Genomic DNA, 13,375 nt, shown 5'->3' on the forward strand with positions numbered 1-13,375 from the left:
CCATTCCCTGACTATGCTTGGTACCTGGAGAAGCTCCTAAACTTGAAGAGTAAGACTAAGCACTGTTACAACAAGGTAACAAGATGAGCTAACAAAAAGATGACAAAAGGAAAGAAGGTAATCCCACTAAATTAAGCATTTTAAGACACCTAGTGAGGGTGTGTGGACTGCACAAAAAATGCTAAGTCCTGCTCTTCCCAAACAACCAACATGAACGTGTGTGCTTCCTGTTTAAGTGTGGGGCGGGCTGCCCTACCCCGTTCTTAATTAAAACTAAATTTTGCTTTCTTCAGTAATGTTTTACTATAGTGGGATTCATACTGAGACTACCTTCTGGAACACTCTTCTGCCAAATATTGCATCAGAAGAATACAAGTCAATGCACTGATACTTAGCAGCCTTACAGATAAAAAGACAGGATTCAAAATCAAAGTCCACTTCCTGATTGTGCAACTACATACGTGTGCAGGATAAGACATTTGTGCTGTGGCTATGGCTGGAAATGACCGGGGCATCAACTGAGGGAGTCTTTCCAAGGTTTTGGGAGACAGTGTTTAGCCCTAGACCAAAGGGAAGGAAGATGTGGCCCTTCAGATGTTCATCGAATCACAGAATGGTACAGATGGAAAGTACACCCAAACGTCATCTAGTTCAACTGTCTGCAATGCAGGGATCTCAGCTAAAGCATCCATGGCAGATGGCCATCCAACCTCTGCTAAAAAATCTCCAAGGAAGGAGAGTCCACAACCTCCCGAGGGAGACCGCTCCCCTGTCCAACAACTCTTACTGTTAGAAAGGTCTTCCTAATGTTTAGTCGGAATCTCCTTTCTTGTAACTTTAAGCCATTGGTTTGACTCCTACCCTCCAGAGCAGGAAAAAAACAAGCTTGTTCCCTCTTCCATGTGGCAGCCCTTGACATACTTGATGATGGCTATCATATCTCCTCTCAGTCTCCTCTTTTCCAGGCTAAACATACACAACTCTTCAACTGTTCATCATAAGGCTTGGTTACCAGAACCCTGGTCATCTTGGTTGCCCTCCTCTACACACGTTCCAGCTTGTCAACATCTTTCTTAAATTGTGGTGTCCAGAATTGGACACAGTATTCCAGGTGTGGTCTGACCAAGGCAGAATTGAGTGGTACTATTACTTCCCTTGATCTGGACACTATGCTTCTGTTGATGCCGCCTAGAATAGCATTAGCTTTTGTTGCTGCTGCATCACACTGTTGACTCATGTTAAGCTTGTGGTCCACTAAGACCCCTAGATCCTTTTCACATGTACTGCTAGTAAGCCAGGTGCCCCCAATCTTATATTTGTGCATCTGGTTCTTCCTGCCTAAGTGCAGAACCTTACATTTGTCCCTACTGAAATTAATTTTGGGCCCAGTTCTCCAATCTGTTAATATCATTTTATATCCCGATTCTATCTTCTGCGGCAGTAGGACAGACTGGGCTGCATTGCCAGCTTGCCCATTTGTAAGTGTATGTATCTTATTTCAGAAAACACACTGATAAAAAATACAGCACAAATATTTCAAAGCAATAGTACTTACTTTTCTGATTGTTTGTGATGAGGAATAGGCGGTGGGGGCCTCGTCTGCCTTTCCTTGGTAAGCAGCGAAGTCAGAGTAACTGTTGGGCAAACTGATTTCCCTCTGGAGAAAGAGAGCCATAATATAAATGAGCTTTGACAAAGGATGCCCACATGGCTGCGACTAGATTTCCCTTCCTCTCATTCCCTCACAGCCACTTCTATATCAAAATTTTAAAAAGAAGTGGGTTTTGAAAGCAAGGGAGGAAAGCATGTCCTTTGTATAGATCTCGCTTCACACAAGAACCCCAGCGGGATAGGATAATGCTTTCATTTAATGTCCTGCGTTATTTGGAAATACTAATGAGTAGTTGTGTTATACAGAGAAAACTAGAAACAAAAAAACCCCATCCACCAAGTTAATACTGATGGACAGAAACAATGTCCCTCCTCTCTGCTCCCACAGTAAGACAACACACAAGTCTACAAAGTCTATAAAAATGAGGGTTGGGAGGAAGACTGATTAACTAACTAATGGTGCTTATCCTGACTTTTGCTCTATATGAAAATCTGACTTGATGCCAACTATTACAGAATTCAAATATGTAAAATATATATAAATGAGGAACATTTTCAACAACAGAAATGTTCATGAGGACAGATTCCTCTCCACAACACAAAACACTATTTTGAAATACACGGCACACAAAGAACGCACAAGATGTTTGCACAGTGCAAATGTAAAAACAGAACAGGCTTAAATAGAACAAATGCGAATATTACAGTGTCTGTTAAGGAGGTTATTTTGCAACTTATAACAAGAAAATGGAACAACATACTTCACCGCACTGATAACAACATTGCGCTTTGGTTCGTTATCATAGCTCACACTCTCTATGCCGTACGCCTGAGCAAGCTCATGGATGATTCTGCGGTGTTCTCTGTTCATGGGCGGGAAGCAATGGCTCTTCTTTGTATGCTTGCTCTGGATTACAGAGAGATGTTTATTTTATATGTTTCTTTCATGAAGGTTGGAGAAGAATGAAGCATGTAGTTTCTAGCTTCTGTTATGTGTTAATCTGCAAGACTAGAGAATGAACTATCTACAATAAATATGTATCACTTCTTTGAATCACAACTGTTAATTGCAATAATAAAAATATCTATAGCATCCAAGTTTATGTACATGCGTGCATCATATATACATATTTCTCTCTGCCCCATAAGTTTAAGAAATCTTACAAAATAAATTTTAGTTTTGTTCATGGCTTAAACGTATGTACACTTCAAAAAATTAACAGGAAATAAAAGGTTCCCCCGTTACTAACCTTATTTACTGCTTCTACAAGGGCTTTCATTTCTTTCTCAACTTCACTGACAAACTTTAAATCTTTCCTGTAATAATGAAGAATTGTATGACAAATGTGAGGAGGACTGCTGCTATCCATACAGAGCATTTGACATACACCAGTGTTTTCCCAGCACAAATCACACAGGATACACTGTGAGCGGTTTCAGACTCTCACTTGCAATCCAATTTCATTATGCCTCATTTTAAAGCCACAATTGACATTTTCTGCTTTTTCACAAGGTCAATTAAAAAAAAAAAAAGTATAGACAAGCTTCAACATTCCCACTGCACTTAAATTCTGGTGGAATAAGCATCATACGTATCGTTTCACTGCTTTTTTCCCAATAGGTCACCAACCTCTTTGGACCAGTGGGGAGACCAGTGTGCCTTCAAATGGAGGTCAGTGAGAATCACAAATAAAGCACCAGGTAGGAACATAAAAGCCTGATTAGGCTAACAGTCCATCTAGTTGAGCATCGTCTTCTCAAAGTGGCCAATCAATTGCCACAGGAACCCCCAAAGCAGGACTGAGTGCAACAGCACTCTCCCTCCTCGTGATTCCCAGCAACTAGTATCCAGATTGTTCTGCCCAACAATGGAAGAACAAAGCCACTGTGGACACCAACCTGGTGGAACGCCCTGTCGCAAGAGACAAGGGCCCTGCAGGACTTGACATCTTTTCGCAGGGCCTGTAAGACAGAGCTGTTACACCAGGCCTTTGGTCAGGGCGCAGCCTGACTCCCTCCTTTGGCAATCTTTACAAAGCTTTAGTCTATGGTTGCCATCAATTTGTATTTTAATTAATTTTTAGAATGTATTTATAATGTTGTACTGTTTTAGTGTTGTTAGCCGCCCTGAGCCCGGCTTCGGCTGGGGAGGGCGGGATATAAATAAAATTTATTATTATTATTATTATTATTATTATTATTATTATTATTATTATGAGATTTCTCCGCCATGAATTTGTCCCTAATTATTTAATTATTCCTAATATGGCACTTGCCAATTTCATAGCTGCCATAAACCGCATTGACATCTTAAATCAATTTGAAATGGAGATTCTGAACCTTCCTCCACATGATTCCTCTCTCCACAGTCCTCCTCCTAGCTGAAATCAGTTCAAATACTGAAAATGAACATGCATAAAAGAAAAATCAGCTACAGAAGGGAAACCCTAGGCAGGGGAAGAGTTCAGAATTCCATTGCCCATGTGTTCCATTGAGGCATGAAATTATGCCCCCACCCACAGTTTACGTTCAATATACAGTCGTACCTTGGTTTTTGAACGGAATCTGTTCCAGAAGTCCATCCGACTTCCGAAAACATTCGAAAACCAAGGTGTGGCTTCCGATTGGCTGCAGGAGTTTTCTGCACTTAATCAGAAGTCACACTGGACATTTGGGTTCCAAAGAACGTTCACAAACCGGAACACTCACTTCCGGGTTTGCAGTTTGGGAGCCAAAACGTTCGAGTAACAAGGCATTCGCGAATCAAGGTACAACTGTACTAAACATGCTACTAACAACATAGTTATGCCACCATTATTTTCTTGGAGAACTCGCAAGAAAAGAGGGAAACATTCAAACAAATTTCCCTATCATGTATGGGGGAGAAGAGGCACTTATCAGTATGAGCATTTAATAAAACCTTTGGAAATTAGACCAACTAGAATTTTAACATTAAAACAATTCTCCAGCTATAACCTCTGGACACTGAAGTCAAAGGGCTACCAATGTGTCCCTGGAGAATACACAAACCACTAAGTAACAACGATACATACCTTGCATCCTCTTTCAAGCTATCACTGTACTTGGGTACAGAGGCACGGACATTAAAAGGATCAGAACTGTCATCAATATGAAGAGCTTCAGCAAACCGCCTAATTAATGAATATTAAAAAGTAATTGTTTTACCCCAATATTTGACAAAAATTAAACTACACAACATTCACATGATTTCAAGCCTTTCTTATACAGTCATTATACTACAGAATCACGATTCACCTCTGGGATTTTTTTCTTTTACATGATTTGAGATGCTCAAGAGTTTTTTAAGCCATGACTGACCAGTGCTTGAAATTCCCATTGTTCTAGATGCATTTTGCGACAGGAAATTTCATTAGCGTGAGCAGTACTAGGCCTAGGATTTCAGATTAAAACTGCAGAGTGGAAGGAAAGGAGTTTTTTTCTGCCTCCCCATTTCCAGCTACTCTCTGAAAACTGAAGAAGAGATCTGATACACTTAAGAATATTAGGGGGGTGGGCAGGGGAAGGACTAGACCATGTGAAAAATGAACATAATGTCTCAGCTGCAGTTAATTCATTTTCAGCTTTGCGTTCGTTATAAAAAAGCGCACCTAGACGTTCTGTTGTTGTGCCCATATCCTAGGTTTAAGGTGCCATTTAGCTCCTAGCTTTCATATCTGTTTCTAACACTGCTACTGACCCATGATTATACCAAATAAATGCTTCTCATTTACACAAGTAGGGAATTCCTGTTTATGGCTTCATCGTGGTCTGGTAACTTTTTGTTGCCATTTACACTGAGGAAGGCTGCTCCCCTCCACAGGTGTGGTGGACCCTTTCCAACAGTTCACCTCCAGAGGTTAACGGAATTCCAAGTTGCCCACAGGCATAGGTGATGCCACACTTGTTCCCAGTCCATTTCAAGCACAATTCAAAGTACTAGTGCTTACCTCCAAAGCCATACACAGCTTGGGACCAGAGTGGTCCTAGATAACTCACTTGCCCCATCATCAGCCTACCATAGAGTGAGGTCTTCTCTGAAGGCCCTTTTCTGGGTGCCACTGGCTACTAGGGAGAGGCTCTTCTCAGTGCTGATACTGGTGCCCCTGGTCAAGAAACTCACCTGGTCCCCATTTTGTTACTTTTTCAGTGCCAAGGGAAAAATTTTTTTCGCTCTAGGCCTTTAAACGTTTTAAATCCAGGATGTGGCTAGTTTTATATTGCCTTCATCACTCTCCTTTTTTATTTGCTTCTCATTATTTTGGATTTTATTAATGTTTCGTTTTTTGTGTACCTGTAAGCTACCCTACAAAGCATTTTTTTTAATGGAAGGAACAAAAGTTTGTTAAATAAATGAAATACAAATAAATTCCAGTCTGTTCAGATTGTTGTTGTTGTTGTTTAGTCGTTTAGTCGTGTCCGACTCTTCGTGACCCCATGGACCAGAGCACGCCAGGCACGCCTGTCTTCTACCGCCTCCCGCAGTTTGGTCAGGCTCATGTTTGTAGCTTCGAGAACACTGTCCAACCATCTCGTCCTCTGTCGTCCCCTTCTCCTTGTGCCTTCCATCTTTCCCAACATCAGGGTCTTTTCCAGGGAGTCTTCTCTTCGCATGAGGTGGCCAAAGTATTGGAGCCTCAACTTCACGATCTGTCCTTCCAGTGAGCACTCAAGTCTGATTTCCTTAAGAATGGATGCGTTTGATCTTCTTGCAGTCCATGGGACTCTCAAGAGTCTCCTCCAGCACCAGAATTCAAAAGCATCAATTCTTCGGCGATCAGCCTTCTTTATGGTCCAGCTCTCACTTCCATACATCACTACTGGGAAAACCATGGCTTTAACTATACGGACCTTTGTTCAGATTACCTCCTCCTAATCTTACGTAATTTAATTCCAAGATATTTCTACCCAATCTAGAATAAAGAGATGGTTGTTTTATTACATTTCTATCCCACCTTTCCTCCAAGGAGCCCAAGGTGGTGCACATGTTTCCCCTCACCATATTTTATCCTCATAACAACCCTGTGAGGTAGTTACAGTGGAGAGACAATGAGTGGTCCAAGGTCACCTTTGTGGTTAAGTGGGGATTAGAACCCTGGTCTCTCAGGTCTTAGTCCAACACTCTAACTGCTATAGCACACAATCCGTCTTGCTAAATTAAATTATAAAATTATTACCTACCTGTTTCTTTCAAGAGCCAAACATTCATCATCACACTGCAGCCTACACAAAGGAGATACAGTGCACAAAATTACATTTCCTTGAAAAATCCTCTCTCCCCCACATATAGAAAAAAAATAGTATTTTCAGTGAAACAGAAGCTCCTATTTGCCTTGTCTTACCAGCAGCTGGACATAGCATAGAAAGATTTCAGGTGCTAGTATTCAATAGTGTTCGGACTTGATGCTTAACTGGAATAACTCTATGGGAGCTTCCACTCCTCACCCTCCACAGGAAACTATGGACAGCTCATAGTTAGTGAACAGTCAACAATGGTAACTGATTACAGTCTGCATCTCCAGGCCCCAAGCCGAAGCAGCAACTGATAGGTAAGCCTTGATTTTAAAAGTCGTTAAGCTCCTCGGTTCAGCAGTAATTTGAGGCTATTCAAGTATTTATTTCATAATTTGATTACCTGGTTTGCTTCATTTCCTTTTTGGTAATCAATTTGCTGATCTCTATTGAATCTCCGTGATGTGGATCTGTTAACTTAGAGGCTATAGAAATAGCAGCTATTCTGGAAGAGAATGATATTTATGAAACATAAAATGTCTTTAAATGACGCAATAGAAAATTCTTGGGGGGTGGCACCCAACCCTGCATCAGCAGCTTTCTGCTGGCACAATAGCCTGCCCTGTAACCTCCAAAACAGCTCCACAACATCTCTCAACCCTCCAGAGCTAATTTAGAGGGTACACAGAGGGCTGGAGGGTACACAGAGGATTGAGTGTGTCAAGGAAACTATGAAGTCAAGGGCAATGATGGAATGCACTTGAATGAGCAAAACATGGACCTTAGAAGTCTTTTCCGTTAAGGAATAAGCTAATCTCTCCTACCAATGATGCAAGAAGAATACATAGCAGATATTATGTGATTACATCCATAGCTGTCCCCAAATCTTGCATGTATATTATTACTGGCATGCTATCTGAAAAACTTAAATTAGCATCCCTTACTCAATTCAGACACTAGTGGTCTTAAATACCCAAGCTAGACCATGATTAATATGGTGCTTTTTTTTTTAATGTAACATTTCTGATAGGAGTTACAAAAGACGATTCAATATAAAAAGTAGGAAAAATTATCATAATTTCCCACTCAGAATAGTTGACAAGAAAAAAATTCTGCCGACAGTTTATTTATGTCTAGTTATTTATTTATAGACTTCCTGTTAAATTGAAACACAGGCAACGTATATTGCAGAGCTGCTACCTCCTGTTAGTAGCAGGAGAACATGTTACAATGCTCAGTATGAAAGAGCAAGTGAGTAAATTAATTTTCTGTTTCTAGGACATACAAATTTTAGAGAAAAGCCATGGCTGTGTATGATCAATTACTGCACAGAAACAGCAACACACACATACACACACGTTAAGTCTGCAACTTATGCTGACTCTGCTTACACAATCGCAACCGTATGCGGGTGGGGTAGAAATAAGTAAGTAAGTAAGTAAGTAAGTAAGTAAGTAAGTAAGTAAATGGAGAACTGGGGAACCCCATTGCTCTTCACTCTCCATTTATTTCTCCCAACACAACCCACCCCTGTGCACCCAGCAGGTTTTCCTCACTTACCAAGCTTTGCGAAGGGAGCAGGAGGGCTCTGAAAGCATCCAGAGCCATCATGGCCACTTCCCAAAGCCCAGTAAGCATGGTGGTACCTATCTTACTGGCCTCTGGAAAGGAGGTGTGACAACTCTGGGACTGTCCCAGAGGCCAGTTAAGGAAGTAGCCTCCTTGCTTACCAGGGTGTGGGAAGCTTGCAGGACAGCCCTGGGAAGCTCACAGCCACCTGCCCCGTGACCTTCTCAGACCCCAATAAGCAGTCCTTCAACTTGCTGGGGGGGAGGTATTCCGGGAGTTCCCGACTTTGCACAATTTTGCCTTTGCACGCCTGGACCTTACCCCCCTCCTGGGAACTGAACCCTCACGTAAGGGACAGGCCTACTGTACTACAGAAGTCAGAGCCAGTAAATACCTTTGAAAAGTGCTTGATGCTTCTGAACAAATCATAGTCTCCTTTCTTCTCCCACACTCACAATGAAGTTCAACCTATAACAGCACAAAAACAGGAATATGGCAGGAATCTAACGTTCCAAAGTATTTTATGATTTGAAGAAAACACAGGCGAGAATTTCCTGATTCCCTAAAATACGATGGATTCATTTGCTGTTATCTAAGTGAAAATCAAGCTCCTGCAATCAACCTTCCCCAACCTAGTACCCTCCAGATGTTTTAGACGACTTCCAAGACATTCCTGATCATTGGCCGTGTTGCCAGAGGCTGATGGTAGATGTAATCTAAAACATATGGACGGCAACAGGCTGCACTACACTATAACAGTAGCAATCCAAATAATCTGCCAAACACTCTGCTTGATTTACTGGAAGAGTATCAAGGTTATATCTACTATAATAACATATACAGTGCATCAGTGCTGTATAGAGAAATCCCCCCTTCATAATACTAGAACCCGTGGCCATTCAATGAAGCTGAATGTTCAGGACAGCTTCACACAGAACATTCTTCGTGAATGCAATACATCAAAGATTTCAGTGGCTCTCTAATTTATTTTATTATTTTACTTATTAAATTTGTATGCTGCCCTTTCTCCATAGATTAACACCCTGCTCCCTGCTCAACAATGGTATCATTCACAAACTAATGAAACTTCAATACTTGCAAGTTCATGACATCTGTACAAACCCATTTGACAAAATCAGCTTTAAAAAGAAAGGCCGTGGTTTTTATATTTTGCAGACTGGGCCATGCTGCCCATCTAAAGTGGCTGACATTAAATGAAAACATTTATTTATTTTCTGGGGGGGGGAAAGTCTGATTATTTTTTATGTCACCTACCTTTGCACTGCAAGACGTTGTGGGGCATGGTAAAGATGGGTGGCATGGAGACATACATGGATGATTACAGTGAAGCCTAAGGATAGTACACGGTTGCCTGCATTCTTCATCTATGAGGCATTCCCCTTTGTGGCAAATCCTTTTACATTTGTGCATTCCACATTTTAACATTCGATCACAGGGAAGACCACAGGAGATGTCAGTGAGGTAGCAGGGAATATTGCTCCGCAACTAAGCCAGGAAGGAAAAAAGAAGAAGAAACAAAGAGATGGATACTGGACAACCTTGTAAGAAATAAGGTTTAAGAATGTCTTAATATTTAAAAGGGACGCGGGTGGCGCTGTGGGTAAAAGCCTCAGCGCCTAGGGCTGCCGATCGAAAGGTCGGCGGTTCGAATCCCTGCGGCGGGGTGCGCTCCCATTGTTCGGTCCCAGCGCCTGCCAACCTAGCAGTTTGAAAGCACCCCTAAGTGCAAGTCGATAAATAGGGACCGCTTACTAGCGGGAAGGTAAACGGCGTTGACCCGGACAGCACTGGCCCCCGGCCTCTTGAGTGAGATGGGCGCACAACCCTAGAGTCTGTCAAGACTGGCCCGTACGGGCAGGGGTACCTTTACCTTTACCTTTTAATATTTAAAAGCAGATATACTAACTGCATAGGATGGGCCCATCTCTCATTGTAGAGGAACTTTTTTGACAGACATATGAAGGGACCTGTGCTCATTAAAGGCTTCTGAATGAGTTCATCAGGCATCTGTGTTGCAGTGAGACACATGATGAACCCCTTCATAAAGCAGAGTTATCTTCAGATTTTCACTGTAAAAGTGGCTATCCAAAAGTCAACTCATGGTGTGAAAATGGTTGTCTAAGCCCACATATTTTAATACGATTTTTCACAGAGCCCCCCCCCCCCAAATGGGCATGGGCTGCCAAATACTTAAAGAGCTTTGTCAGTTCAGAGCCACACAAAAAGGTAAACACAACTCACACTCCGTTCTCTGCATCAGCACAAATTTAAGAGCCTTGTCATTGAGGAAACAAACTGGTTTGGCCTGTTTTTTAAAAAAGCATCTAAAAACCTAAGTTCTGTTTGGACAATCACATTTTTATTCAGTAAGCCAAAATATGAATGATCCCTTTTGCCCATGCATGCAGACTTTCTTCTCTTTTCACACTGCACCCAAATGAAGTACAGATCTACAGTCATACCTTGGAAGTCAAACAGAATCCGTTCTGGAAGTCCGTTCGACTTCCAAAACGTTTGAAAACCAAATCGCAGCTTCTGATTGGCTGCAGGAAGCTCCAGCAGCCAATCAGAAGCCACGGAAGCCCCGTCGGACCTTTGGGTTCCAAAAGAACGTTTGCAAACCAGAACAATCACTTCCGGGTTTGAGGCGTTCGGGAGCCAAAATGTCCGAGTTCCAGGGCCTTCGGGACCCAAGGTATAACTGTATACAATTAACTATGGTTTCCCATTCAATCCGAAAGCTATGATAAGCCTGGTTCAGATGAAATAGGACACTGTGGTCAATTGGAGTCATCTGTATTTGACTCAGGTGTACTGCAAAGAGAGAAGAGAAGGGGCTGTGTGTGCAGACAAAAGGTTCATTTAAATCTTAGCTTAATAAATCAAGACATTATCTGGACCCAGCTGTACAGTGTGCAGATATGAGTTGAGCAACACCACAAACATGTACAAATAAAACACAGCTATGCTTTATCTCTAAAAATGGGAAGTTAAACAGTCACACTTACCTCATGTCTTCCCATACACCATTTCTGAACGAGGTATGTACATGGTGGACACTTGTCTTCACTATGACAGGAATGATACACTGCAACCACAGAAGGAGAGAAAACGAGTTTCAAATAACGTAACCAAATGTTTCAAGATGAAATCTCTTTAATGAAACAAATTCAAATATGTCCTTCTAAAGCCATGTATTTTAGCATTTAATATTTTTACATTCTATTATTCAGTGCAATCAGGCAAGCAAATTTTTACATGGTTGCTCCACAGATTGGTACATCAATTATGGCCTCATCTAAGACACTTGGTCTGCTCTCATTTTAAATGTGGTATCACTTTACCAGTTCTCAAGATGGACTTCCTCTGAGCTTAAAAGAGGACTCCTCTATTAGTGCACAAAAAATAGGCTTCACAGTGCAAACTATGACATTATTCTTCACCCTCTACACTGTATTGTGGGAAGGTATTTGATAGCTAATCAAATTAATTCATTCCATGTGAGGGATCATCTCACAACCTACTAGGTTTTATCCAATGCTATGTGAGTGCAATTCCACTCACACAATGGGACTTCCCATTCATGTATTCTCTCCAAATGCCGCCAAAATCTTCTGAAGAGGGTTTCCCAACTCCCTGGAGCAGATTTTGATGGTGTAACAGCGGAGAGAAAAGGAGGGGGAAGTTCCATTGTGCAGTAGAATCTGCTGTGCAAGCAGAATAGCAACAATGGATGCAATCTTGTATTTCAAGCTATTTTGTTCCACGCTAATTGAAAAAATAACCACTGCCTCAGTTATTCTACTAACAAGACAGAGGAAACTTTACCAAATTCTCTCTTATCAGGTCTCTGATCACATGAAGAGTATTTGAATCTACTTTTATTTGAAGTGAATGCCCTATTTATTCTTCTACGAATTAAGAAAATGCTTTGAAGGCTTTTACACCTGCATTTTACTACAGTAAGAAATGTTTTGGAGTTCAGAAATTAATATTGAGATTTAAGTTCAAAACCTACACCTGAATCTGCACTGTTACATCATACATTTGAAAATTTAATAGATTCATCATCTTAGTTTGGCACGGTTGCTGTAGTAGTTGTTAAATGCAGTTTGTATGTAAGTCTTACCTGGATGGTCACATTCATGAGGTCTAGTACATGAATTTTTACATTCTGGTGGTCGAGTACCACAAGGTATTGGGGGGTATATCACTGATTCACCACAGTAACACGTTAATTCCTCAAAGCCTGAAGAAAAACAAAACCAAAATAGGTTGTAGACATAACCAATGCCACAGCTTTGCTGGCACAACAGACTTTCATGTACGCAATGAAAGAGCTTCCATGACCTATTATCCAACTGATAACTAACCATATAGACCAGTATATTTATAGATAGTGGGCACTTATCATTCTTTTAAAAAAAGTGGGCATGAAAGCAAACTGGGGGGAAAATGGTATGGGACTTAATTGAAACTAAGGGGTATTGCATTGTGCTCAATGTAGGGGTAGATCAATCCAAAGCCCTGGTCACAAACAGCAGGGTGGGAAAGAGTAGCAAATCCACCGCCACATTCAACAATCCTGCTGCTCACACCAAGATGGAGGTGGTGGTGGTGGTTGTTTTTCCAATTTTGCTGCCCCAGCTCAAGGCTGCCCCAGCAGAGACTCAGATTAAGCACAACTCTGGGACATGGATCTGCTTTGGACCCAGCAGATCCATTGGCGGCTCTGCTCTACCCAATAAAACCCTCATTTTGGGGACTTACGCCAGCTACCCACAGCAGGAATACTGCCAACCGTAGCTTCCCAACTTCCTATCCTTTTGGTGAGCTGAATGGGAGCCCCCAGGATGGCAGATACCGCCACCTGTTCCCAACCCTCTCCAGCAGCACAGATCAAGGATTGGGATTGTACTCGTAA

The 13,375-nt window shown here is 41.6% G+C and overlaps 1 protein-coding gene across 3 annotated transcripts in view; it reads right to left on the reverse strand.

Moving 5' to 3' along the window:
• The window catches only part of NFX1 (nuclear transcription factor, X-box binding 1), a 35,541-nt gene that overhangs the window by 2,842 nt on the left and 19,324 nt on the right, over positions 1-13,375 (reverse strand). For all 3 annotated transcript variants that reach the window (XM_077933375.1, XM_028737975.2, XM_077933376.1), the window contains 10 exons: positions 12,581-12,700; positions 11,460-11,539; positions 9,706-9,936; positions 8,825-8,898; positions 7,265-7,366; positions 6,811-6,852; positions 4,665-4,763; positions 2,862-2,928; positions 2,373-2,518; positions 1,556-1,657 (listed from right to left, as the gene is read on the reverse strand). In XM_077933375.1, the coding sequence (XP_077789501.1) occupies positions 1,556-1,657; positions 2,373-2,518; positions 2,862-2,928; positions 4,665-4,763; positions 6,811-6,852; positions 7,265-7,366; positions 8,825-8,898; positions 9,706-9,936; positions 11,460-11,539; positions 12,581-12,700 (1,063 nt within the window). The remainder of the gene's footprint in view (positions 1-1,555; positions 1,658-2,372; positions 2,519-2,861; positions 2,929-4,664; positions 4,764-6,810; positions 6,853-7,264; positions 7,367-8,824; positions 8,899-9,705; positions 9,937-11,459; positions 11,540-12,580; positions 12,701-13,375) is intronic.

This window comes from Podarcis muralis, chromosome 8 (assembly GCF_964188315.1).
Source record: "Podarcis muralis chromosome 8, rPodMur119.hap1.1, whole genome shotgun sequence".
NCBI classification, from domain to species: domain Eukaryota; kingdom Metazoa; phylum Chordata; class Lepidosauria; order Squamata; family Lacertidae; genus Podarcis; species Podarcis muralis.